We start from the raw sequence: 24,150 nt of genomic DNA, 5'->3' as shown, positions 1-24,150 counted from the left end.
ATAGTTCTAACAGTCACTGAGCGATAGTTCTAACAGTAATGGCATCAGTTGTGATATGAGCAAAGCTTTCAGGGGGAAATCACTCATTTCCAAAAAGACACACATCATGTCCAGATAAGACGGACAGATGGCACAGAGTTTTACATCTCCACTTTAGACCAGCTGTAGGTTCCTTATCGAGAACTCTCCTTTTTCTGACCACAACAACACAGCTATTTGATCCTCTTGCTTCGTACAGTAGCTATGAGAACAAGAAGACGTTTCTGGTTTCCTGCAACAGTAGCTAATAGAATAGACGGTTCTGGTTTCCTGCAACACTACCCATTTGATGGGAGTCGGGGGGACATGAGCAGTGAAGTTCAAAGGCTTCTCGAGAAATAATGAATTGGGAGCGTCGTCTGTGGTCTCCCACGCAGCGCTGGGTCCTACTCATTAGAAAAAATAAAAAAAACTAAACTGAAACAGGAATGGGGCTATCTGAACTTGTCCAATAAGAAATCTATGTTTTCATTTCTGTTGCAAAACGTTTTGCTACAGTGTGCCCTAATGAACACGGCCCAGAGTCTGGGAGCCATTACACACACAGAGACAAAGCCAGACGGACCGAGCGCGTTGCCATGTAACTGATGCAAAGCCAGATGGAGGCTTTTAAAAACCCTTACACCACACAGCAGGCTGTCCTACTGGGAACGGAGCTGAGCTCACACTTACTAGCCTGAAGCTGTACTCTTTAACAGGCTGGGTAACAGACTTAGTCCAGCCAGACAGGATGTCTTTATAAAGAGACAAGAGGTTGCCACGGCGATGCGTCCCAAATGGCACCCTATTCCCTTAATAGTGCACTACTTTTAACCAGGGTCCATAGGGCTCAGGTCAAAAGGTAGTGCACTATGTAGGGAATTAGGGTGGCATTTGGGATGCAATCACAGTTTCAGAGAAATAGAGGGAGAGACGGATAGCTGCGTTTTTTGTGACCGTAAAGGAGAGTTCTCTGTAAGTACAGCTGGTGGACACGGGAGAGACAGGGAAACGCTGTCAGGTAACAACTTTGTCTAGAGTAGCGTTTGTTGCGTAGCAGAGAGCCCCCGTAGGGATCCAATGTAGTGTAAAGAAGTAGATGTCCTTCAGATACTCACTCAGTGAGGCTGGGGCGCTTCTCCCACTCGCCTTCACACAGTACTTCACTTTGAAACTGAGGGGAGACACAATAAATATCGCCGTGTACTTACATCTCGTAGACACAACTGAAAACAATTGAAATCCAACTCTAAAAGCACTAATAGTGTTCCCTATGGGCCACAGAGTTCCCTACGGGCCACAGTGTTCCCTACGGGCCACAGAGTTCTCTACGGGCCACAGAGTTCTCTACGGGCCACAGTGTTCTCTACGGGCCACAGTGTTCTCTGCGGGCCACAGTGTTCTCTGCGGGCCACAGTGTTCTCTACGGGCCACAGTGTTCTCTATGGGACACAGTGTTCTCTGCGGGCCACAGTGTTCTCTACGGGCCACAGTGTTCTAATTGGGCCACAGAGTTCTACTTGGGCCACAGAGTTCTACTTGGGCCACAGTTCTCTACGTGCCACAGTGTTCTCTGCGGGCCACAGAGTTCTCTACGGGCCACAGTGTTCTCTACGGGCCACAGTGTTCTGCTTGGGCCACAGTGTTTTCTACTTGGGCCACAGAGTTCTACTTGGGCCACAGAGTTCTACTTGGGCCACAGTTCTCTACGGGCCACAGTGTTCTCTACGGGCCACAGAGTTCTACTTGGGCCACAGTTCTCTACGGGCCACAGTGTTCTCTACGGGCCACAGTGTTCTCTGCGGGCCACAGTGTTCTCTGCGGGCCACAGTGTTCTCTGCGGGCCACAGTGTTCTCTGCGGGCCACAGTGTTCTCTGCGGGCCACAGTGTTCTCTGCGGGCCACAGTGTTCTCTACGGGCCACAGTGTTCTCTACGGGCCACAGTGTTCTCTACGGGCCACAGAGTTCTCTATGGGCCACAGAGTTCTGTACGGGCCACAGTGTTCTCTACGGTTCTCAAGACAAGCATACAGCACCACATGGTAGATACTGGCTAAACATGTTGCATGGTCTTATGTCAGCTCTGTTTGTCTGTACAGTTTAAACATGAGGTTACCAGACAGGAAGTCTGTCTGTACAGTTTAAACATGAGGTTACCAGACAGGAAGTCTGTGTGTACAGTTTAAACATGAGGTTACCAGACAGGAAGTCTGTGTGTACAGTTTAAACATGAGGTTACCAGACAGGAAGTTTGTGTGTGTTACCAACACGCAGTCAGCACAAAGGGAGAACAAGAGTATGCCATATTAACATATAGTTATTCTCAAACAAAGGCTTGCTAATACACTGTGTGGACGACCACTGTAGTCAATTAAGACCCCCCCCCCCCCCCCCCCACCCACATTTTGGCTCTTCAATGCCATCCCTGACATGAACCAATGCATCGCACAGAGACATTATTATGTTCTCTCATAAGAAAGTGAAAATCTGTGTGTCACGCACCAGGACACTGGTGTGTCATGGTCAAGCAGTTTGCAGTTCCTATCCTGTGGGTTGAGGATCTGAGGGCTGATGTCCAGGGTGGCGTTAACACTGATGACCGGCCGGGCCCTGGGGATCAAAGGTCAGAGGTCAGACCATAAACAACAGCGACAAAAGGAAAGCGCCCATGAACCCTGCGGTTATAGCGCGCTATGTGTAACGAATAGGGTGTGGCAAAGTCTGAAGCTATGATCTAACAAGCTAGACTGTTAGCCCGAAGCTATAGCCACTGTGTCCCCTCTGTACCCTGTCCCCCAAATTGGCACCCTATTCCCTTTATAGTGCACTACTTTAGACCAGGGTCCATAGGGCTCAGGGAATAGGGTGCAATTTGGGACACATGTTTAGACTAAGGTCGAAAGGTGCTGCTGTCTTCTTTCCTTTTTTATGGAAGACTTCTAAAAGCCCAGGGGAGATCTATCCTGACAGACAGCCAGCCAGCTCACAGGGGAGATCTATCCTGACAGACAGCCAGCCAGCTCACAGGGGAGATCTATCCTGACAGACAGCTCACAGGGGGAGATCTATCCTGACAGACAGCTCACAGGGGAGATCTATCCTGACAGACAGCCAGCCAGCTCACAGGGGAGATCTATCCTGACAGCCAGTTCACAGGGGAGATCTATCCTGACAGACAGCCAGCCAGCTCACAGGGGAGATCTATCCTGACAGACAGCTCACAGGGGGAGATCTATCCTGACAGACAGCTCACAGGGGGAGATCTATCCTGACAGACAGCTCACAGGGGGAGATCTATCCTGACAGCCAGCCAGCTCACAGGGGGAGATCTATCCTGACAGACAGAAAGCCAGCCCACAGGGGGAGATCTATCCTGACAGACAGCTCACAGGTTGAGATCTATCCTGACAGACAGCTCACAGGGGGAGATCTATCCTGACAGACAGCTCACAGGGGGAGATCTATCCTGACAGACAGCTCACAGGGGGAGATCTATCCTGACAGCCAGCCAGCCAGCTCACAGGGGGAGATCTATCCTGACAGACAGACAGCCAGCCCACAGGGGGAGATCTATCCTGACAGACAGCTCACAGGGGGAGATCTATCCTGACAGACAGCCAGCCAGCTCACAGGGGGAGATCTATCCTGATAGACAGCTCACAGGGGGAGATCTATCCTGACAGACAGCTCACAGGTTGAGATCTATCCTGACAGCCAGCTCACAGGGGGAGATCTATCCTGACAGACAGCTCACAGGGGGAGATCTATCCTGACAGACAGCTCACAGGGGGAGATCTATCCTGACAGACAGCCAGCCAGCTCACAGGGGGAGATCTATCCTGACAGACAGACAGCCAGCCCACAGGGGGAGATCTATCCTGACAGACAGCTCACAGGGGGAGATCTATCCTGACAGACAGCCAGCCAGCTCACAGGGGGAGATCTATCCTGATAGACAGCTCACAGGGGGAGATCTATCCTGACAGACAGCTCACAGGTTGAGATCTATCCTGACAGCCAGCTCACAGGGGGAGATCTATCCTGACAGACAGCTCACAGGGGGAGATCTATCCTGACAGCCAGCCAGCCAGCTCACAGGGGGAGATCTATCCTGACAGACAGCCAGCCAGCTCACAGGGGGAGATCTATCCTGACAGACAGACAGCCAGCCCACAGGGGGAGATCTATCCTGACAGACAGCTCACAGGGGGAGATCTATCCTGACAGACAGCCAGCCAGCTCACAGGGGGAGATCTATCCTGATAGACAGCTCACAGGGGGAGATCTATCCTGACAGACAGCCAGCTCACAGGGGGAGATCTATCCTGACAGACAGCTCACAGGGGGATATCTATCCTGACAGACAGCTCACAGGGGGAGATCTATCCTGACAGCCAGCCAGCCAGCTCACAGGGGGAGATCTATCCTGACAGACAGCCAGCCAGCTCACAGGGGGAGATCTATCCTGACAGACAGACAGCCAGCCCACAGGGGGAGATCTATCCTGACAGACAGCTCACAGGGGGAGATCTATCCTGACAGACAGCCAGCCAGCTCACAGAGGGAGATCTATCCTGACAGACAGCTCACAGGGGGAGATCTATCCTGACAGACAGCCAGCTCACACGGGGAGATCTATCCTGACAGACAGCCAGCTTACAGGGGGAGATCTATCCTGACAGCCAGCTCACAGGGGGAGATCTATCCTGACAGACAGCTCACAGGGGGAGATCTATCCTGACAGCCAGCTCACAGGGGGAGATCTATCCTGACAGCCAGCTCACAGGGGGAGATCTATCCTGACAGACAGCTCACAGGGGGAGATCTATCCTGACAGCCAGCTCACAGGGGGAGATCTATCCTGACAGCCAGCTCACAGGGGGAGATCTATCCTGACAGCCAGCCAGCTCACAGGGGGAGATCTATCCTGACAGCCAGCCAGCTCACAGGGGGAGATCTATCCTGACAGCCAGCTCACAGGGGGAGATCTATCCTGACAGCCAGCCAGCCAGCTCACAGGGGGAGATCTATCCTGACAGCCAGCCAGCCAGCTCACAGGGGGAGATCTATCCTGACAGCCAGCCAGCTCACAGGGGGAGATCTATCCTGACAGCCAGCTCACAGGGGGAGATCTATCCTGACAGCCAGCTCGCAGGGTGAGATCTATCCTGACAGCCAGCTCACAGGGGGAGATCTATCCTGACAGCCAGCTCACAGGGGGAGATCTATCCTGACAGCCAGCCAGCTCACAGGGGGAGATCTATCCTGACAGCCAGCCAACAAACTCACAGAGGGAGATCTATCCTGACAGCCAGCCAGCTCACAGAGGGAGATCTATCCTGACAGACAACCAGCCAGGCAGCCAACTCACAGGGGGAGATCTATCCTGACAGGATCAATTCAACATTGCATACAGAGTATGCAACATGTGGGTTACTTTAGATTCATATAAACTACGTGGGTTCCTTTAGATTCATATAAACCACGTGGGTTCCTTTAGATTCATATAAACCACGTGGGTTACTTTAGATTCATATAAACTACGTGGGTTCCTTTAGATTCATATAAACCACGTGGGTTCCTTTAGATTCATATAAACCATGTGGGTTACTTTAGATTCATATACAGTGGGGCAAAAAAAGTATTTAGTCAGCCACCAATTGTGCAAGTTCTCCCACTTAAAAAGATGAGAGAGGCCTGTAATTTTCATCATAGGTACAATTCAACTATGACAGACAAAATGAGAAAAGAAATCCAGAAAATCACATTGTAGGATTTTTTTATGAATTTATTTGCAAATTATGGTGGAAAATAAGTACTTGGTCAATAACAAAAGTTTATCTCAATACTTTGTGATATACCCTTTGTTGGCAATGACAGAGGTCAAACGTTTCCTGTAAGTCTTCACAAGGTTTTCACACAGTTGCTGGTATTTTGGCCCATTCCTCCATGCAGATCTCCTCTAGAGTAGTGATGTTTTGGGGCTTTTTGCTAGGCAACATGAACTTTCAACTCCCTCCAAAGATTTTCTATGGGGTTGAGATCTGGAGACTGGCTAGGCCACTCCAGGACCTTGAAATGCTTCTTACGAAGCCACTCCTTCGTTGCCCGGGCGGTGTGTTTGGGATCATTGTCATGCTGAAAGACCCAGCCACGTTTCGTCTTCTATGCCCTTGCTGATGGAAGGAGGTTTTCACTCAAAACTCACGATACATGGCCCCATTCATTCTTTCCTTTACACGGATCAGTCGTCCTGGTCCCTTTACAGAGAAACAGCCCCAAAGCATGATGTTTCCACACCCATGCTTCACAGTAGGTATGGTGTTCTTTGGATGCAACTCAGCATTCTTTGTCCTCCAAACATGAAGAGTTGTGTTTTTACCAAAAAGTTATATTTTGGTTTCACCTGACCATATGACATTCTCCCAATCTTCTTCTGGATCATCCAAATGCTCTCTAGCAAACTTCAGACGGGCCTGGACATGTACTGGCTTAAGCAGGGGGACACGTCTGGCACTGCAGGATTTGAGTCCCTGGCGGTGTAGTGTTACTGATGGTAGGCTTTGTTACTTTGGTCCCAGCTCTCTGCAGGTCATTCACTAGGTCCCCCCGCGTGGTTCTGGGATTTTTATTCACCGTTCTTGTGATCATTTTGACCCCACGGCGTGAGATCTTGCGTGGAGCCCCAGATCGAGGGAGATTATCAGTGGTCTTGTATGTCTTCCATTTCCTAATAATTGCTCCCACAGTTGATTTCTTCAAACCAAGCTGCTTACCTATTGCAGATTCAGTCTTCCCAGCCTGGTGCAGGTCTACAATTTTGTTCCTGGTGTCCTTTGACAGCTCTTTGGTCTTGGCCATAGTGGAGTTTGGAGTGTGACTGTTTGAGGTTGTGGACAGGTGTCTTTTATACTGATAACAAGTTCAAACAGGTGCCATTAATACAGGTAATGAGTGGAGGACAGAGGAGCCTCTTAAATAAGAAGTTACAGGTCTGTGAGAGCCAGAAATCTTGCTTGTTTGTAGGTGACCAAATACTTATTTTCCACCATAATTTGCAAATAAATTCATTAAAAATCCTACAATGTGATTTTCTGGATTTTTTTTTTTCTCCTCATTTTGTCTGTCATAGTTGAAGTGTACCTATGATGAAAATTACAGGCCTCTCATCTTTTTTAAGTGGGAGAACTTGCACAATTGGTGGCTGACTAAATACTTTTTTGCCCCACTGTAAACCACGTGGGTTACTTTAGATTAATTTAAACCACGTGGGTTACTTTAGATTCATATAAACCACGTGGGTTCCTTTAGATTCATATAAACCACGTGGGTTACTTTAGATTAATTTAAACCACGTGGGTTACTTTAGATTCATATAAACCACGTGGGTTCCTTTAGATTCATATAAACCACGTGGGTTCCTTTAGATTCATATAAACCACGTGGGTTCCTTTAGATTCATATAAACCACGTGGGTTCCTTTAGATTCATATAAACCACGTGGGTTCCTTTAGATTCATATAAACCACGTGGGTTCCTTTAGATTCATATAAACCACGTGGGTTACTTTAGATTCATATAAACCACGTGGGTTACTTTAGATTCATATAAACCACGTGGGTTCCTTTAGATTCATATAAACCACGTGGGTTACTTTAGATTCATATAAACCACGTGGGTTACTTTAATATAAAACACCTTGGATGGTGACTTCAGGATCATAAAGTACGGTACATTGAAGGCACGGTACATTGAAGGCACGGTACATTGAAGGCACGGTACATTGATGGCACGGTACATTGATGGCACGGTACATTGATGGCACGGTACATTGAAGGCACGGTACATTGATGGCACGGTACATTGATGGCACGGTACATTGAAGGCACGGTACATTGATGGCACGGTACATTGATGGCACGGTACATTGAAGGCACGGTACATTGATGGCACGGTACATTGAAGGCACGGTACATTGATGGCACGGTACATTGAAGGCACGGTACATTGATGGCACGGTACATTGATGGCACGGTACATTGAAGGCACGGTACATTGATGGCACGGTACATTGATGGCACGGTACATTGATGGCACGGTACATTGAAGGCACGGTACATTGATGGCACGGTACATTGATGGCACGGTACATTGAAGGCACGGTACATTGAAGGCACGGTACATTGATGGCACGGTACATTGATGGCACGGTACATTGATGGCACGGTACATTGAAGGCACGGTACATTGAAGGCACGGTACATTGAATGCACGGTACATTGATGGCACGGTACATTGAAGGCACGGTACATTGATGGCACGGTACATTGATGGCACGGTACATTGAAGGCACGGTACATTGAAGGCACGGTACATTGAAGGCACGGTACATTGATGGCACGGTACATTGATGGCACGGTACATTGAAGGCACGGTACATTGAAGGCACGGTACATTGATGGCACGGTACATTGAAGGCACGGTACATTGAAGGCACGTGGAACATCAAAGAAAGGAAGCCACAGCACTACTGTACCTGTATAGAACAGCTTTGTCTGCACCAAATACACCCACTATTAAGTCTGTGGTGGAGAGACAGATAGAGAGGTAGAGAGGGGGGAGAGGAGAGAGAGACAGAGGGGGGAGAGGAGAGAGAGACAGAGAGGGGAGAGGAGAGAGAGACAGAGGGGGGAGAGGAGAGAGAGACAGAGAGGGGAGAGGAGAGAGAGACAGAGAGGGGAGAGGAGAGAGAGGCAGAGAGGGGAGAGGAGAGAGAGACAGAGAGGGGAGAGGAGAGAGAGACAGAGGGGGGAGAGGAGAGAGAGACAGAGAGGGGAGAGGAGAGAGAGACAGAGAGGGGAGAGGAGAGAGAGACAGAGAGGGGAGAGGAGAGAGAGACAGAGAGGGGAGAGGAGAGAGAGGGGGGAGAGGAGAGAGAGATAGAGGGGAGAGGAGAGAGAGATAGAGAGGGGAGAGGAGAGAGAGACAGAGGGGGGAGAGGAGAGAGACAGAGAGGGGAGAGGAGAGAGAGACAGAGAGGGGAGAGGGGAGAGAGACAGAGAGGGGAGAGGGGAGAGGAGAGAGAGACAGAGAGGGGAGAGGAGAGAGAGAGAGGGGGGAGAGGAGAGAGAGACAGAGGGGAGAGGAGAGAGAGACAGAGAGGGGAGAGGAGAGAGAGACAGAGGGGGGAGAGGAGAGAGACAGAGGGGGGAGAGGAGAGAGACAGAGGGGGGAGAGGAGAGAGACAGAGGGGGGAGAGGGGAGAGAGAGAGGAGAGAGAGAGGGGAGAGAGGGGAGAGAGAGAGAGGGGGAGGGGAGAGGGGGAGAGAGGGGAGAGGGGGGAGAGGAGAGAGAGGGAGATAGGGGAGAGGGGGGAGAGGAGAGAGAGAGGAGAGCGAGAGGGGAGAGCGAGAGAGAGGGGAGAGCGAGAGAGAGACAGAGACAGAGGGGAGAGGGAGAGAGAGGGGGGTGGGAAAGAGAGAGATGGGGAGAGAAGGGGAGAGAGAGAGAGAGAGATGGAGACAGAGAGACAGAGAGTCAGGAGAGAGAGGGGAGAGCGAGAGAGAGGGGAGAGAGCGAGAGAGAGGGGAGAGAGCGAGAGAGAGGGGAGAGAGAGAGAGAGAGAGAGAGAGAGAGGGGAGAGTGCGAGAGAGAGAGGAGAGCGCGAGAGAGAGAGGAGAGCGCGAGAGAGAGAGAGGGGAGAGAGAGAAAGAGAGGGGAGAGAGAGAGAGAGGAGAGCGAGACAGTGGAGAGAAAAACATCAGTATAATGCCAGTGGGCTTACTAAGCAACAAGCCTCGTAATCAAATCCTTTATGTTTTACTTTTTTTGCCAAGTAAGAGCCAAATCTGTAGGCATTCAGTCACCACAAACCTAGGAAAATACTAGCAGAGCTTAACTTCCTAACGCCTTTCAACAACACTCATACTTCCCCTAACTACACCTGGGTATCCATTCTAGTATCAACCTACCTGGGTATCCAATCTAGTACGAAGCTACCTGGGTATCCATTCTAGTATCAAACTACCTGGGTATCCATTCTAGTATGAAACTACCTGTGTATCCATTCTAGTATCAAACTACCTGGGTATCCATTCTAGTATGAAACTACCTGTGTATCCATTCTAGTATGAAACTACCTGGGTATATCTTCTAGTATCAAACTACCTGGGTATCCATTCTAGTATCAAACTACCTGGGTATCCATTCTAGTATGAAACTACCTGTGTATCCATTCTAGTATGAAACTACCTGGGTATCTCTTCTAGTATCAAACTACCTGGGTATCCATTCTAGTATCAAACTACCTGGGTATCTATTCTAGTATCAACCTACCTGGGTATCCAATCTAGTATCAAACTACCTGGGTATCTATTCTAGTATCAAACTACCTGGGTATGTATTTTGGTATGAAACTACCTGGGTATCTATTCTAGTATCAAACTACCTGGGTATCCATTCTAGTATCAAACTACCTGGGTATCTATTCTAGTATGAAACTACCTGGGTATCCATTCTAGTATCAAACTACCTGGGTATCTATTCTAGTATCAAACTACCTGGGTATCTATTCTAGTATGAAACTACCTGGGTATCCATTCTAGTATCAAACTACCTGGGTAACCATTCTAGTATCAAACTACCTGGGTAGCCATTCTAGTATCAAACTACCTGGGTATCCATTCTAGTATCAAACCTACCTGGGTAGCCATTCTAGTATCAAACTACCTGGGTATGTATTCTAGTATCAAACTACCTGGGTATCTATTCTAGTATCAAACTACCTGGGTATCTATTCTAGTATCAAACTACCTGGGTATCCATTCTAGTATCAAACTACCTGGGTATCCATTCTAGTATCAAACTATCTGGGTATCCATTCTAGTATCAAACTACCTGGGTATCCATTCTAGAATCAAACTACCTGGGTATCCATTCTAGTATCAAACTACCTGGGTAGCCATTCTAGTATCAAACTATCTGGGTATGTATTCTAGTATCAAACTACCTGGGTAATCTTTCTAGTATCAAACTACCTGGGTATCCATTCTGGTCAATATCGGTGGCTCCGTGCAGGGAGTATCCAAAGCTGGGGGGCATGTAAGAGGAGGCCCACCTCCCCACTAGGACCTGAGAAGGCACTGGGTCAGGCCCTGCAGCCCTCCCATTGTGGATGTACACTAGGCCCCTGTGCTTCGGCCCGCCGTAGGGTGCAGCTATGGCAATGTCTGGAACAGAGAAACATTACAGGAAGATCACTAACAACCCTTCATGGTGGTTTGGCCTTTGTCTTCAAACCAGGGAATCTCCCCGAGTTGGCCTCATACATACCGTTGAGGACTCATACATACCGTTGAGACCTCATACATACCGTTGAGACCTCATACATACCGTTGAGGACTCATACATACCGTTGAGGACTCATACATACCGTTGAGGACTCATACATACCGTTGAGACCTCATACATACCGTTGAGACCTCATACATACCGTTGAGGCCTCATACATACCGTTGAGGCCTCATACATACATACCGTTAAGACCTCATACATACCGTTGAGGCCTCATACATACATACCGTTAAGACCTCATACATACCGTTGAGGCCTCATACATACATACATACCGTTAAGACCTCATACATACATACAGTTGAGGACTCATACATACCGCTAAGGCCTCATACATACCGTTAAGGCCTCATACATACCGTTAAGGCCTCATACATACATACCGTTAAGACCGCATACATACATACATACATACATACATACATACATACATACAGTTAAGACCACATACATACATACATACATACATACATACATACATACATACATACCGTTAAGACCACATACATACATACATACATACATATCGTTAAGACCTCATACATACATACATACATACATACATACATACATACATACAGTTAAGACCACATACATACATACATACATACATACCGTTAAGACCTCATACATACATACATACATACATACATACATACATACATACATACAGTTGAGGACTCATACATACCGTTAAGACCTCATACATACATTCCGTTAAGACCTCATACATACATACATACATACATACATACCGTTAAGGCCTCATACATACCGTTGAGGCCTCATACATACATACATACCGTTAAGGCCTCATACATACCGTTGAGGCCTCATACATTCCGTTGAGGCCTCATACATACCGTTAAAACCTCATACATACCGTTGAGGCCTCATACATACATACCGTTGAGGCATCATACATACCGTTAAGACCTCATACATACCGTTGAGGCATCATACATACCGTTGAGAACTCATACATACCGTTAAAACCTCATACATACCGTTGAGGCCTCATACATACCGTTAAAACCTCATACATACCGTTGAGGCCTCATACATACATACCGTTGAGGCATCATACATACCGTTGAGACCTCATACATACCGTTAAGACCTCATACATACATTCCGTTAAGACCTCATACATACATACATACATACATACATACCGTTAAGGCCTCATACATACCGTTGAGGCCTCATACATTCCGTTGAGGCCTCATACATACCGTTAAAACCTCATACATACCGTTGAGGCCTCATACATACATACCGTTGAGGCATCATACATACCGTTAAGACCTCATACATACCGTTGAGGCATCATACATACCGTTGAGAACTCATACATACCGTTAAAACCTCATACATACCGTTGAGGCCTCATACATACCGTTAAAACCTCATACATACCGTTGAGGCCTCATACATACCGTTAAAACCTCATACATACCGTTGAGGCCTCATACATACCGTTAAAACCTCATACATACCGTTGAGGCCTCATACATACATACCGTTGAGGCATCATACATACCGTTAAGACCTCATACATACCGTTGAGACCTCATACATACCGTTGAGACCTCATACATACCGTTGAGACCTCATACATACCGTTAAAACCTCATACATACCGTTGAGGCCTCATACATACATACCGTTGAGGCATCATACATACCGTTAAGACCTCATACATACCGTTGAGACCTCATACATACCGTTGAGGCCTCATACATACATACCGTTGAGGCATCATACATACCGTTAAGACCTCATACACCCCGTTGAGACCTCATACATACCGTTGAAGCCATCCATATCCAGGTCCCCCAGGGTGGCGATAGAACTGCCGAAGCGTGAGTAGATCTCTGTCCCACTCAGTGTGATGGGTGTGTTGAAGGAGAAGCCTCCCTTCCCCAGGAACACAGACACCTGGCCCACCTCCCTCAGCTTCCCATCACTACCACGGTCCATGAACAGAGGGGCCCCTACAAACAGATCCACCAGCCTGAGGAGAGACAGAGACATGATTAGGGTTTACACTAACAGAAGATAAACTTCCAATAGTGGACGACTAATTCATGGTAAAAAAGGCACTGCATCTCAGTGCTTGAGGCGTCACTAAAGACACCCTAAAGACACCCTAAAGACACCCTGGTTCGATTACGTGATTGGGAGTCCCATAGGGCTGGCGCACAATTGTCCCAGCGTCGTCCTGGGTTTTGTTCCGGGGGGGGGTGAGCCGTCATTGTAAATAAGAATTTGTTGAGTTGAAATAAAAGGTTCAAAATTCATGGTATTTTGCAGCACTAAAAATAACACAGCGATATGTACTTTAACTAAATGCTCAGGCTCAGACAGAGACGGATATTTCTATGAGATATAAAGTACCCCCTCTTTTTAATAACATTTTGGGCTGGTTTCCCGAACATAGACTAAGCCCGGTACTATGAAACCTGTTCAATATGGACTCTCCATTGAAAGTGTTTATTTAGTCCAGAAATAGTAATTCATTTGTTTTATGAAACCAACTCTTCTTCTTTGTTTTTTTGTCTTACAATTGACCATGTACAATATTTGGGCTTTTATGGACTTGATCTCCACAACATTTTCAAAAATGTCCCCTAAGTGATATTGGCACTGCAACTGAAGCACGAATGGTATGACATAACTCTACTTTAAAAATCAGCCCAGATATTACAGCTGCATCTGTGTGTATTTATTTAGAGTGAGTAAATATGTATTCATCATATTAAAAAGTATGGATGGTAAACTGTAACTATTTCATCTGAAAGCAGCCCGGACTCAGGAGAGGACGTGAAGCCATGACGGCTGTATAATTAACCGGCCTGTCATCTTCTTGAGATAAATTAACACTGCAACAGGACATGAAAGTCTAAATGCCTTGAGCGGATCCCAACACTTCTAAAAGCTCTCTTTACCATTAATACATATCCTGAAGAAGGGTTGTGTTCATTAGGAAACAAAGAGGGGGGGAAAGACAAACAGGGAGGGAATACCAAACTAAATGCCTGACTCATATTAACCCCCGCTGTACCAAACTAAATGCTTAAATTAACCCTCGCTGTACCAAACTAAATGCTTATATTAACCCCCGCTGTACCAAACTAAATGCCTGACTCATATTAACCCCCGCTGTACCAAACTAAATGCTGATATTAACCCCCGCTGTACCAAACTAAATGCTAGGCTAATATTAACCCCCGCTGTACCAAACTAAATGCTTATATTAACCCCCGCTGTACCAAACTAAATGCTTATATTAACCCCCGCTATACCAAACTAAATGCTTATATTAACCCCCGCTGTACCAAACTAAATGCTTATATTAACCCCCACTGTACCAAACTAAATGCTAGGCTTATATTAACCCCCGCAGTACCAAACTAAATGCTCATATTAACCCCCACTGTACCAAACTAAATGCTTATATTAACCCCCACTGTACCAAACTAAATGCTTATATTAACCCCCGCTGTACCAAACTAAATGCTAGGCTAATATTAACCCCCACTGTACCAAACTAAATGCTTATATTAACCCCCGCTGTACCAAACTAAATGCTTATATTAACCCCCGCTGTACCAAACTAAATGCTTATATTAACCCCTGCTGTACCAAACTAAATGCTAGGCTTATATTAACCCCCGCAGTACCAAACTAAATGCTCATATTAACCCCCACTGTACCAAACTAAATGCTAGGCTTATATTAACCCCCGCAGTACCAAACTAAATGCTCATATTAACCCCCACTGTACCAAACTAAATGCTAGGCTTATATTAACCCCGCTGTACCAAACTAAATGCTTATATTAACCGCCGCTGTACCAAACTAAATGCTTATATTAACCCCCACTGTACCAAACTAAATGCTAGGCTTATATTAACCCCCGCAGTACCAAACTAAATGCTCATATTAACCCCCACTGTACCAAACTAAATGCTTATATTAACCCCCACTGTACCAAACTAAATGCTTATATTAACCCCCACTGTACCAAACTAAATGCTTATATTAACCCCCGCTGTACCAAACTAAATGCTTATATTAACCCCCACTGTACCAAACTAAATGCTTATATTAACCCCCGCTGTACCAAACTAAATGCTTATATTAACCCCCACTGTACCAAACTAAATGCTTATATTAACCCCCACTGTACCAAACTAAATGCTTATTTTAACCCCCGCTGTACCAAACTAAATGCTAGGCTTAAATTAACCCCCGCTGTACCAAACTAAATGCTAGGCTTATATTAACCCCCGCTGTACCAAACTAAATGCTTATATTAACCCCCACTGTACCAAACTAAATGCTTATATTAACCCCCGCTGTACCAAACTAAATGCTAGGCTAAAAATTAACCCCCGCTGTACCAAACTAAATGCTAGGCTTAAATTAACCCCCGCTGTACCAAACTAAATGCTAGGCTTAAATTAACCCCCGCTGTACCAAACTAAATGCTAGGCTTAAATTAACCCCCGCTGTACCAAACTAAATGCTAGGCTTATATTAACCCCCGCTGTACCAAACTAAATGCTAGGCTTAAATTAACCCCCGCTGTACCAAACTAAATGCTAGGCTTAAATTAACCCCCGCTGTACCAAACTAAATGCTAGGCTTATATTAACCCCCGCTGTACCAAACTAAATGCTAGGCTTAAATTAACCCCCGCTGTACCAAACTAAATGCTAGGCTTATATTAACCCCCGCTGTACCAAACTAAATGCTTATATTAACCCCCGCTGTACCAAACTAAATGCTAGGCTTATATTAACCCCCACTGTACCAAACTAAATGCTTATATTAACCCCCACTGTACCAAACTAAATGCTAGGCTTATATTAACCCCCGCTGTACCAAACTAAATGCTTATATTAACCCCCGCTGTACCAAACTAAATGCTGATATTAACCCCTGCTGTACCAAACTAAATGCTTATATTAACCCCCACTGTACCAAACAAAATGCTTATATTAACCCCCACTGTACCAAACTAAATGCTTATATTAACCCCCGCTGTACCAAACTAAATGCTGGGCTTATATTAACCCCGCTGTACCAAACTAAATGCTTATATTAACCCCCGCTGTACCAAACTAAATGCTTATATTAACCCCCGCTGTACCAAACTAAATGCTTATATTAACCCCTGCTGTACCAAACTAAATGCTTATATTAACCCCCGCTGTACCAAACTAAATGCTTATATTAACCCCCGCTGTACCAAACTAAATGCTGGGCTTATATTAACCCCGCTGTACCAAACTAAATGCTTATATTAACCCCCGCTGTACCAAACTAAATGCTTATATTAACCCCTGCTGTACCAAACTAAATGCTTATATTAACCCCCGCTGTACCAAACTAAATGCTTATATTAACCCCCGCTGTACCAAACTAAATGCTTATATTAACCCCCGCTGTACCAAACTAAATGCTAGGCTTATATTAACCCCTGCTGTACCAAACTAAATGCTAGGCTTAAATTAACCCCCGCTGAACCAAACTAAATGCTTATATTAACCCCCACTGTACCAAACTAAATGCTTATATTAACCCCCACTGTACCAAACTAAATGCTAGGCTTATATTAACCCCCGCTGTACCAAACTAAATGCCAGGCATATATTAACCCCCGCTGTACAGCCATTAGGTGTGTCTGTGACGGCCAATACAGCCCGGCTTGGATTGCTGCTCGTCTAATCAGCATCCAAATAACCATTTTTTCAGAAACATCATTGCTTACCCATCATTATTGAGGTCGGTCGCTGCCACTGAATGGCCAAAGTAGGCAGCCATCTGAGGAAACAGAGAAATACAATGAGATCTTCCAGAGATCGTGTAGCCTACTCACTATTTCTCCATAGAGTCCACCGTCAGGATCGAAATATGAATTACCACAGTTCCATATATAACAGTTTAGCTTCCGTCTCATCTCCTCGCCCCCTACCTGGGCTCGAACCAGGGACCCTCTTGCACACGTCGACAACAGCCACCCCACGAAGCATCGTTACCCCATCGCTCCACAAAAAGCCGCGGCCCTTGCAGAGCAAAGGGGGAACAACTACTTCCAAGGTCCTCGGAGCGAGTGACGTCCCCGACTGAAACGCTATTAGTGCCGCCCCCGCCCGCTACGCTAGCTAGCCGTTTCACATCGGTTACGGGGACTGATTCCTTCGAGCTCACATCATGTATACAGAACAGTGAGTCTACAAATGATGAGTGCATCCAAAGCAGAACTAGCTACAAAGCAGCACAAAGAGAGTAGGTGGTATATCAGAGTTCTTCTCCGTTTCCGTATGTCTCTGTGTAGGTGGGTGGATTCCAGGAGAAACGGTCAAACAACAAAAAGCATATAAATTATGTCAGCATTTCTACCGTCCTGTTGGCTCGGAGTCGGCCCACACACACACACACACAGTTTCATGGTTTACGTGGAGAACAGAGAAAAAGAGTCTGGAGATGTATAGGCTGTTAACGTGTGTGTGTGTGTGTGTGTGTGTGTGTGTGTGTGTGTGTGTGTGTGTGTGTGAGAGAGATAGGAGGGGGTCGTATTCCTGAAAAGACTCAACACTCTGACTTACAGGTTTTCTTGGATCAACATGTACCAGAATACCCGAGAGGGTCCGGATCCACAATTCTAAATAACGTTACGGGTCTGGGTCGGTTCTGATTGTCACGGGTCTCCTCGGGTAAGTGTACTTTTAAACTAACTCGTCCAGAAGGGCCCGTACAGATCCTAACAGGCCGCTGCAGTAGAGAGAGAAATGTTATCATTGACGATGCTGTCGCTCTTGCTTTTCACCAGAGTAGAGCGTGGCGCGTGTAGCTTGTCGTTGGCCAAATCATGAGTCATCAAAGCGGTAATAGGCTACAGTCATAGAGCCTCAGCTTCGCGTGTAGCAAAAGATAGGAGATATCTCAAATAAATGGAAGATGGAATTAAAAGGACAGAATTAAAAAGTTAAAAAGGAGAAGGAACAGGCTACAATAACCAAGAGCCAAAAGGTAGGCTGGTACTAAATTGTCTGAATGGAGTTATTGTTATTTGTAACGGTTCCTAGGCCGTCATTGAAAATAAGAATTTATTCTTAACTGACTTGCCTAGTTAAATAAAAGGTTAAACATTTTATTTATTTTTTAAATGTAGGATGAGAAAGCACATACAGCTTCAATTAGCCTAGCCTGCTAACGTTAGCTAGCGTAACTAGCTGGTAGCCAGTCAGAGAGCTCAGCGGCGTTGATCTCCACATCTTGAGGTTAGTCTAGCCTGCTAACGTTAGCTTGTGTGACTAGCTGGTAGCCAGTCAGAGAGCTCAGCGGCGTTGATCTCCACATCTTGAGGTTAGTCTAGCCTGCTAACGTTAGCTAGCGTAACTAGCTGGTAGCTAGTCAGAGAGCTCAGCGGCGTTGAACTCCACATCTCGAGGTTAGCCTAGCCTGCTAACGTTAGCTTGCGTGACTAGCTGGTAGCCAGTCAGAGAGCTCAGCGGCGTTGATCTCCACATCTTGAGGTTAACCAGCTGTAGCCAGTGAGAGAGCTCAGCAGCGTTGATCTCCACATCTCGAGGTTAACAAGCTGTAGCCAGTCAGAGCTCAGCAGCGTTGATCTCCACATCTCGAGGTTAGCCTGCTAGCGTAACTAGCTGGTAGCCAGTCAGAGAGCTCAGCGGCGTTGATCTCCACATCTCGAGGTTAGCCTAGCCTGCTAGCGTAACTAGCTGGTAGCCAGTCAGAGAGCTCAGCAGCGTTGATCTCCACACCTCGAGGTTAACAAGCTGTAGCCAGTGAGAGAGCTCAGCGGCGTTGATCTCCACATCTCGAGGTTAACAAGCTGTAGCCAGTCAGAGCTCAGCGGCGTTGATCTCCACATCTCGAGGTTAACAAGCTGTAGCCAGTCAGAGAGCTCAGCGGCGTTGATCTCCACATCTCGAGGTTAACAAGCTGTAGCCAGTCAGAGAGCTCAGCGGCGTTGATCTCCACATCTCGAGGTTAACAAGCTGTAGCCAGTCAGAGCTCAGCGGCGTTGATCTCCACATCTTGAGGTTAACCAGCTGTAGCCAGTGAGAGAGCTCAGCAGCGTTGATCTCCACATCTCGAGGTTAGCCTGCTAGCGTAACTAGCTGGTAGCCAGTCAGAGAGCTCAGCGGCGTTGATCTCCACATCTCGAGGTTAGCCTAGCCTGCTAGCGTAACTAGCTGGTAGCCAGTCAGAGAGCTCAGCAGCGTTGATCTCCACACCTCGAGGTTAACAAGCTGTAGCCAGTGAGAGAGCTCAGCGGCGTTGATCTCCACATCTCGAGGTTAACAAGCTGTAGCCAGTCAGAGCTCAGCGGCGTTGATCTCCACACCTCGAGGTTAACAAGCTGTAGCCAGTCAGAGAGCTCAGCGGCGTTGATCTCCACATCTCGAGGTTAACAAGCTGTAGCCAGTCAGAGAGCTCAGCGGCGTTGATCTCCACATCTCGAGGTTAACAAGCTGTAGCCAGTCAGAGCTCAGCGGCGTTGATCTCCACATCTCGAGGTTAACAAGCTGTAGCCAGTCAGAGAGCTCAGCGGCGTTGATCTCCACATCTCGAGGTTAACAAGCTGTAGCCAGTCAGAGAGCTCAGCGGCGTTGATCTCCACATCTCGAGGTTAACAAGCTGTAGCCAGTCAGAGCTCAGCGGCGTTGATCTCCACATCTTGAGGTTAACCAGCTGTAGCCAGTGAGAGAGCTCAGCAGCGTTGATCTCCACATCTCGAGGTTAGCCTGCTAGCGTAACTAGCTGGTAGCCAGTCAGAGAGCTCAGCGGCGTTGATCTCCACATCTCGAGGTTAGCCTAGCCTGCTAGCGTAACTAGCTGGTAGCCAGTCAGAGAGCTCAGCAGCGTTGATCTCCACACCTCGAGGTTAACAAGCTGTAGCCAGTGAGAGAGCTCAGCGGCGTTGATCTCCACATCTCGAGGTTAACAAGCTGTAGCCAGTCAGAGCTCAGCGGCGTTGATCTCCACATCTCGAGGTTAACAAGCTGTAGCCAGTCAGAGAGCTCAGCGGCGTTGATCTCCACATCTCGAGGTTAACAAGCTGTAGCCAGTCAGAGAGCTCAGCGGCGTTGATCTCCACATCTCGAGGTTAACAAGCTGTAGCCAGTCAGAGCTCAGCGGCGTTGATCTCCACACCTCGAGGTTAACAAGCTGTAGCCAGTGAGAGAGCTCAGCGGCGTTGATCTCCACATCTCGAGGTTAACAAGCTGTAGCCAGTCAGAGAGCTCAGCGGCGTTGATCTCCACATCTCGAGGTTAACAAGCTGTAGCCAGTCAGAGCTCAGCGGCGTTGATCTCCACATCTCGAGGTTAACAAGCTGTAGCCAGTCAGAGAGCTCAGCGGCGTTGATCTCCACATCTCGAGGTTAACAAGCTGTAGCCAGTCAGAGCTCAGCGGCGTTGATCTCCACATCTCGAGGTTAACAAGCTGTAGCCAGTCAGAGAGCTCAGCGGCGTTGATCTCCACATCTCGAGGTTAACAAGCTGTAGCCAGTCAGAGAGCTCAGCGGCGTTGATCTCCACATCTCGAGGTTAACAAGCTGTAGCCAGTCAGAGCTCAGCGGCGTTGATCTCCACATCTCGAGGTTAACCAGCTGTAGCCAGTGAGAGAGCTCAGCAGCGTTGATCTCCACATCTCGAGGTTAACAAGCTGTAGCCAGTCAGAGAGCTCAGCGGCGTTGATCTCCACATCTCGAGGTTAACAAGCTGTAGCCAGAGTTCTTCTCTGCTCTCTAATCCCTTCTTTCTCCTCTCCACTCCTCAGCTTTGACATCTTTCTTCTTCCAGTGCTGTGAATAGCTTCCAGATGTGAACTCGGGGCTCAATAACAAATAACAGGATGACGTTGGTGTCCGCAGAGGGACAGGAAGCAGTGCTATGGTCCTAAGTAATCATATTGGATGATAAATAACTATAGCGATATGGCAGCTTAATTATAGCGCAAAGTCGGGCTTGGTTGGTTGTCGTCTCTCACGTCCATCTATCCCTCCTCCCTGCGACACTACAGTACAGTACAGTACAGTCCCCTCGCTAGAGCGGCACCCTCTCCTTCCTCTCGCGCTTTATCAGCTCTGATGACTAAATTAGTGTAAAAAAAAAAAATTGGGGACTTTTTTGCTGTTTAAAAAAAGGACAAGCTGCAGGGCAGTAACTTGACCGCGGTCCACTGTGGACGCGATACGACCAGGCATCTCTTTGGTCTCGCTCACCTTCCACAGCCTCATACAGCGGCCCACTGTGGAAGCAATACGACCAGGCATATCTTTGGTCTGGCTGTGAGAGGACACTAGCATCCCCTTATGACGTGATTGGCTGAAGATGAAGGAAACTGGAGGGGAATATAGATATATGTTTGACCACTTTGACACAGTAAGACCACTGCCATAGTTTACCTGCGTTCCTGTGAAATTCAGCATTGACTCCATGTTCCTCCCATTGAAGATGTTCACCTACATGGCAACAAAAACAAATAACGGACTCCATTTAACTGACTGAGTTTCATTTTCTACCCAGATTTACACTCTAATAATAATAATAATAATAATAGTTAGCCTGGTCATCCAGTCTGTGTGTGCTGACAGCTGACGACAGCACACATCATAGGACAGGATGAATGAAGGTTAAATGAAGGCTAGTTCTATAGTGCTCATAATACTTACATAGCCCAGAGCTTTGTCTCCCCTGGGTACCCCAGTAACATAGTCTGTACAACAGAACAGAAAAAACAGAAATCACTTACAGTGTTAGAATGAGATCACCATTGAGATGTTCTATATAGACAATGAGGAATGGGACCATAGTGATAGGACAATAGTGATAGGACCATAGTAATAGGACAATAAGGGATGGGACCATAGTAATAGGACCATAGTGATAGGACAATAAAGGATGGGACCATAGTGATAGGACCATAGTGATAGGACAATAGTGATAGGACCATAGTAATAGGACAATAAGGCATGGGGCCATAGTGATAGGACAATAAGGCATGGGGCCATAGTGATAGGACAATAAAGGATGGGACCATAGTGATAGGACCATGGTGATAGGACAATAGTGATAGGACCATAGTAATAGGACAATAAGGCATGGGGCCATAGTGATAGGACAATAAAGGATGGGACCATAGTGATAGGACCATAGTGATAGGACCATAGTGATAGGACAATAAAGGATGGGACCATAGTAATAGGACAATAAGGCATGGGGCCATAGTGATAGGACCATAGTGATAGGATAATAAGGGATGGGACCATAGTGATAGGACCATAGTGATAGGATAATAAGGCATGGGACCATAGTGATAGGACAATAAGGGATGAGACCATAGTGATAGGACAATAGGGGAGGGGACCATAGTGATAGGACCATAGTGATAGGACCATAGTGATAGGACCATAGTGATAGGACAATAAGGCATGGGACCATAGTGATAGGACAATAAGGCATGGGACCAGTGATAGGACCATAGTGATAGGACAATAAGGGATGGGACCATAGTGATAGGACAATAAGGGATGAGACCATAGTGATAGGATAATAAGGCATGGGACCAGTGATAGGACCATAGTGATAGGATAATAAGGGATGGGACCATAGTGATAGGACCATAGTGATAGGACAATAAGGGATGGGACCATAGTGATAGGACAATAAGGGATGAGACCATAGTGATAGGACAATAGGGGAGGGGACCATAGTGATAGGACCATAGTGATAGGACCATAGTGATAGAACCATAGTGATAGGACAATAAGGCATGGGACCATAGTGATAGGACCATAGTGATAGGACCATAGTGATAGGACCATAGTGATAGGACAATAAGGCATGGGACCATAGTGATAGGACCATAGTGATAGGATAATAAGGGATGGGACCATAGTGATAGGACCATAGTGATAGGACAATAAGGGATGAGACCATAATGATAGGACCATAGTGATAGGATAATAAGGCATGGGACCATAGTGATAGGACAATAGAAGAGGGGACCATAGTGATAGGACCATAGTGATAGAACCATAGTGATAGGACAATAAGGCATGGGACCATAGTGATAGGACCATAGTGATAGGACCATAGTGATAGGACCATAGTGATAGAACCATAGTGATAGGACAATAAGGCATGGGACCATAGTGATAGGACCATAGTGATAGGACCATAGTGATAGGATAATAAGGGATGGGACCATAGTGATAGGACCATAGTGATAGGACAATAAGGGATGGGACCATAGTGATAGGACAATAAGGGATGAGACCATAATGATAGGACCATAGTGATAGGATAATAAGGGATGGGACCATAGTGATAGGACCATAGTGATAGGATAATAAGGGATGGGACCATAGTGATAGGACAATAAGGGATGAGACCATAATGATAGGACCATAGTGATAGGATAATAAGGGATGGGACCATAGTGATAGGACCATAGTGATAGGATAATAAGGGATGGGACCAGAGTGATAGGACCATAGTGACAGGATAATAAGGGATGGGACCATAGTGATAGGACAATAAGGGATGGGACCATAGTGATAGGACAATAAGGGATGAGACCATAATGATAGGACCATAGTGATAGGATAATAAGGGATGGGACCATAGTGATAGGACCATAGTGATAGGATAATAAGGGATGGGACCATAGTGATAGGACCATAGTGATAGGATAATAAGGGATGGGACCATAGTGATAGGACAATAAGGGAT

General features: G+C 46.7%; 1 protein-coding gene across 1 annotated transcript in view; it reads right to left on the bottom strand.

The window, feature by feature from the left end:
* LOC110522711 (integrin alpha-V) overlaps positions 1–24,150 on the bottom strand; it is a 74,122-nt gene that overhangs the window by 34,985 nt on the left and 14,987 nt on the right. Inside the window, exons 9-16 of the mRNA XM_036975326.1 lie at positions 22,089–22,132; positions 21,822–21,878; positions 17,154–17,206; positions 13,183–13,388; positions 11,056–11,247; positions 8,556–8,601; positions 2,522–2,629; positions 1,137–1,192 (exon numbers count right to left, since the gene is read on the bottom strand). Coding sequence (XP_036831221.1) covers positions 1,137–1,192; positions 2,522–2,629; positions 8,556–8,601; positions 11,056–11,247; positions 13,183–13,388; positions 17,154–17,206; positions 21,822–21,878; positions 22,089–22,132 — 762 coding nt within the window. The remainder of the gene's footprint in view (positions 1–1,136; positions 1,193–2,521; positions 2,630–8,555; positions 8,602–11,055; positions 11,248–13,182; positions 13,389–17,153; positions 17,207–21,821; positions 21,879–22,088; positions 22,133–24,150) is intronic.

The sequence above is a fragment of the Oncorhynchus mykiss genome, chromosome 3 (genome assembly GCF_013265735.2).
Source record: "Oncorhynchus mykiss isolate Arlee chromosome 3, USDA_OmykA_1.1, whole genome shotgun sequence".
In the NCBI taxonomy this organism is placed as follows: Eukaryota; Metazoa; Chordata; class Actinopteri; order Salmoniformes; family Salmonidae; genus Oncorhynchus; species Oncorhynchus mykiss.
This window is presented reverse-complemented; position numbering and strand designations above follow the sequence as displayed.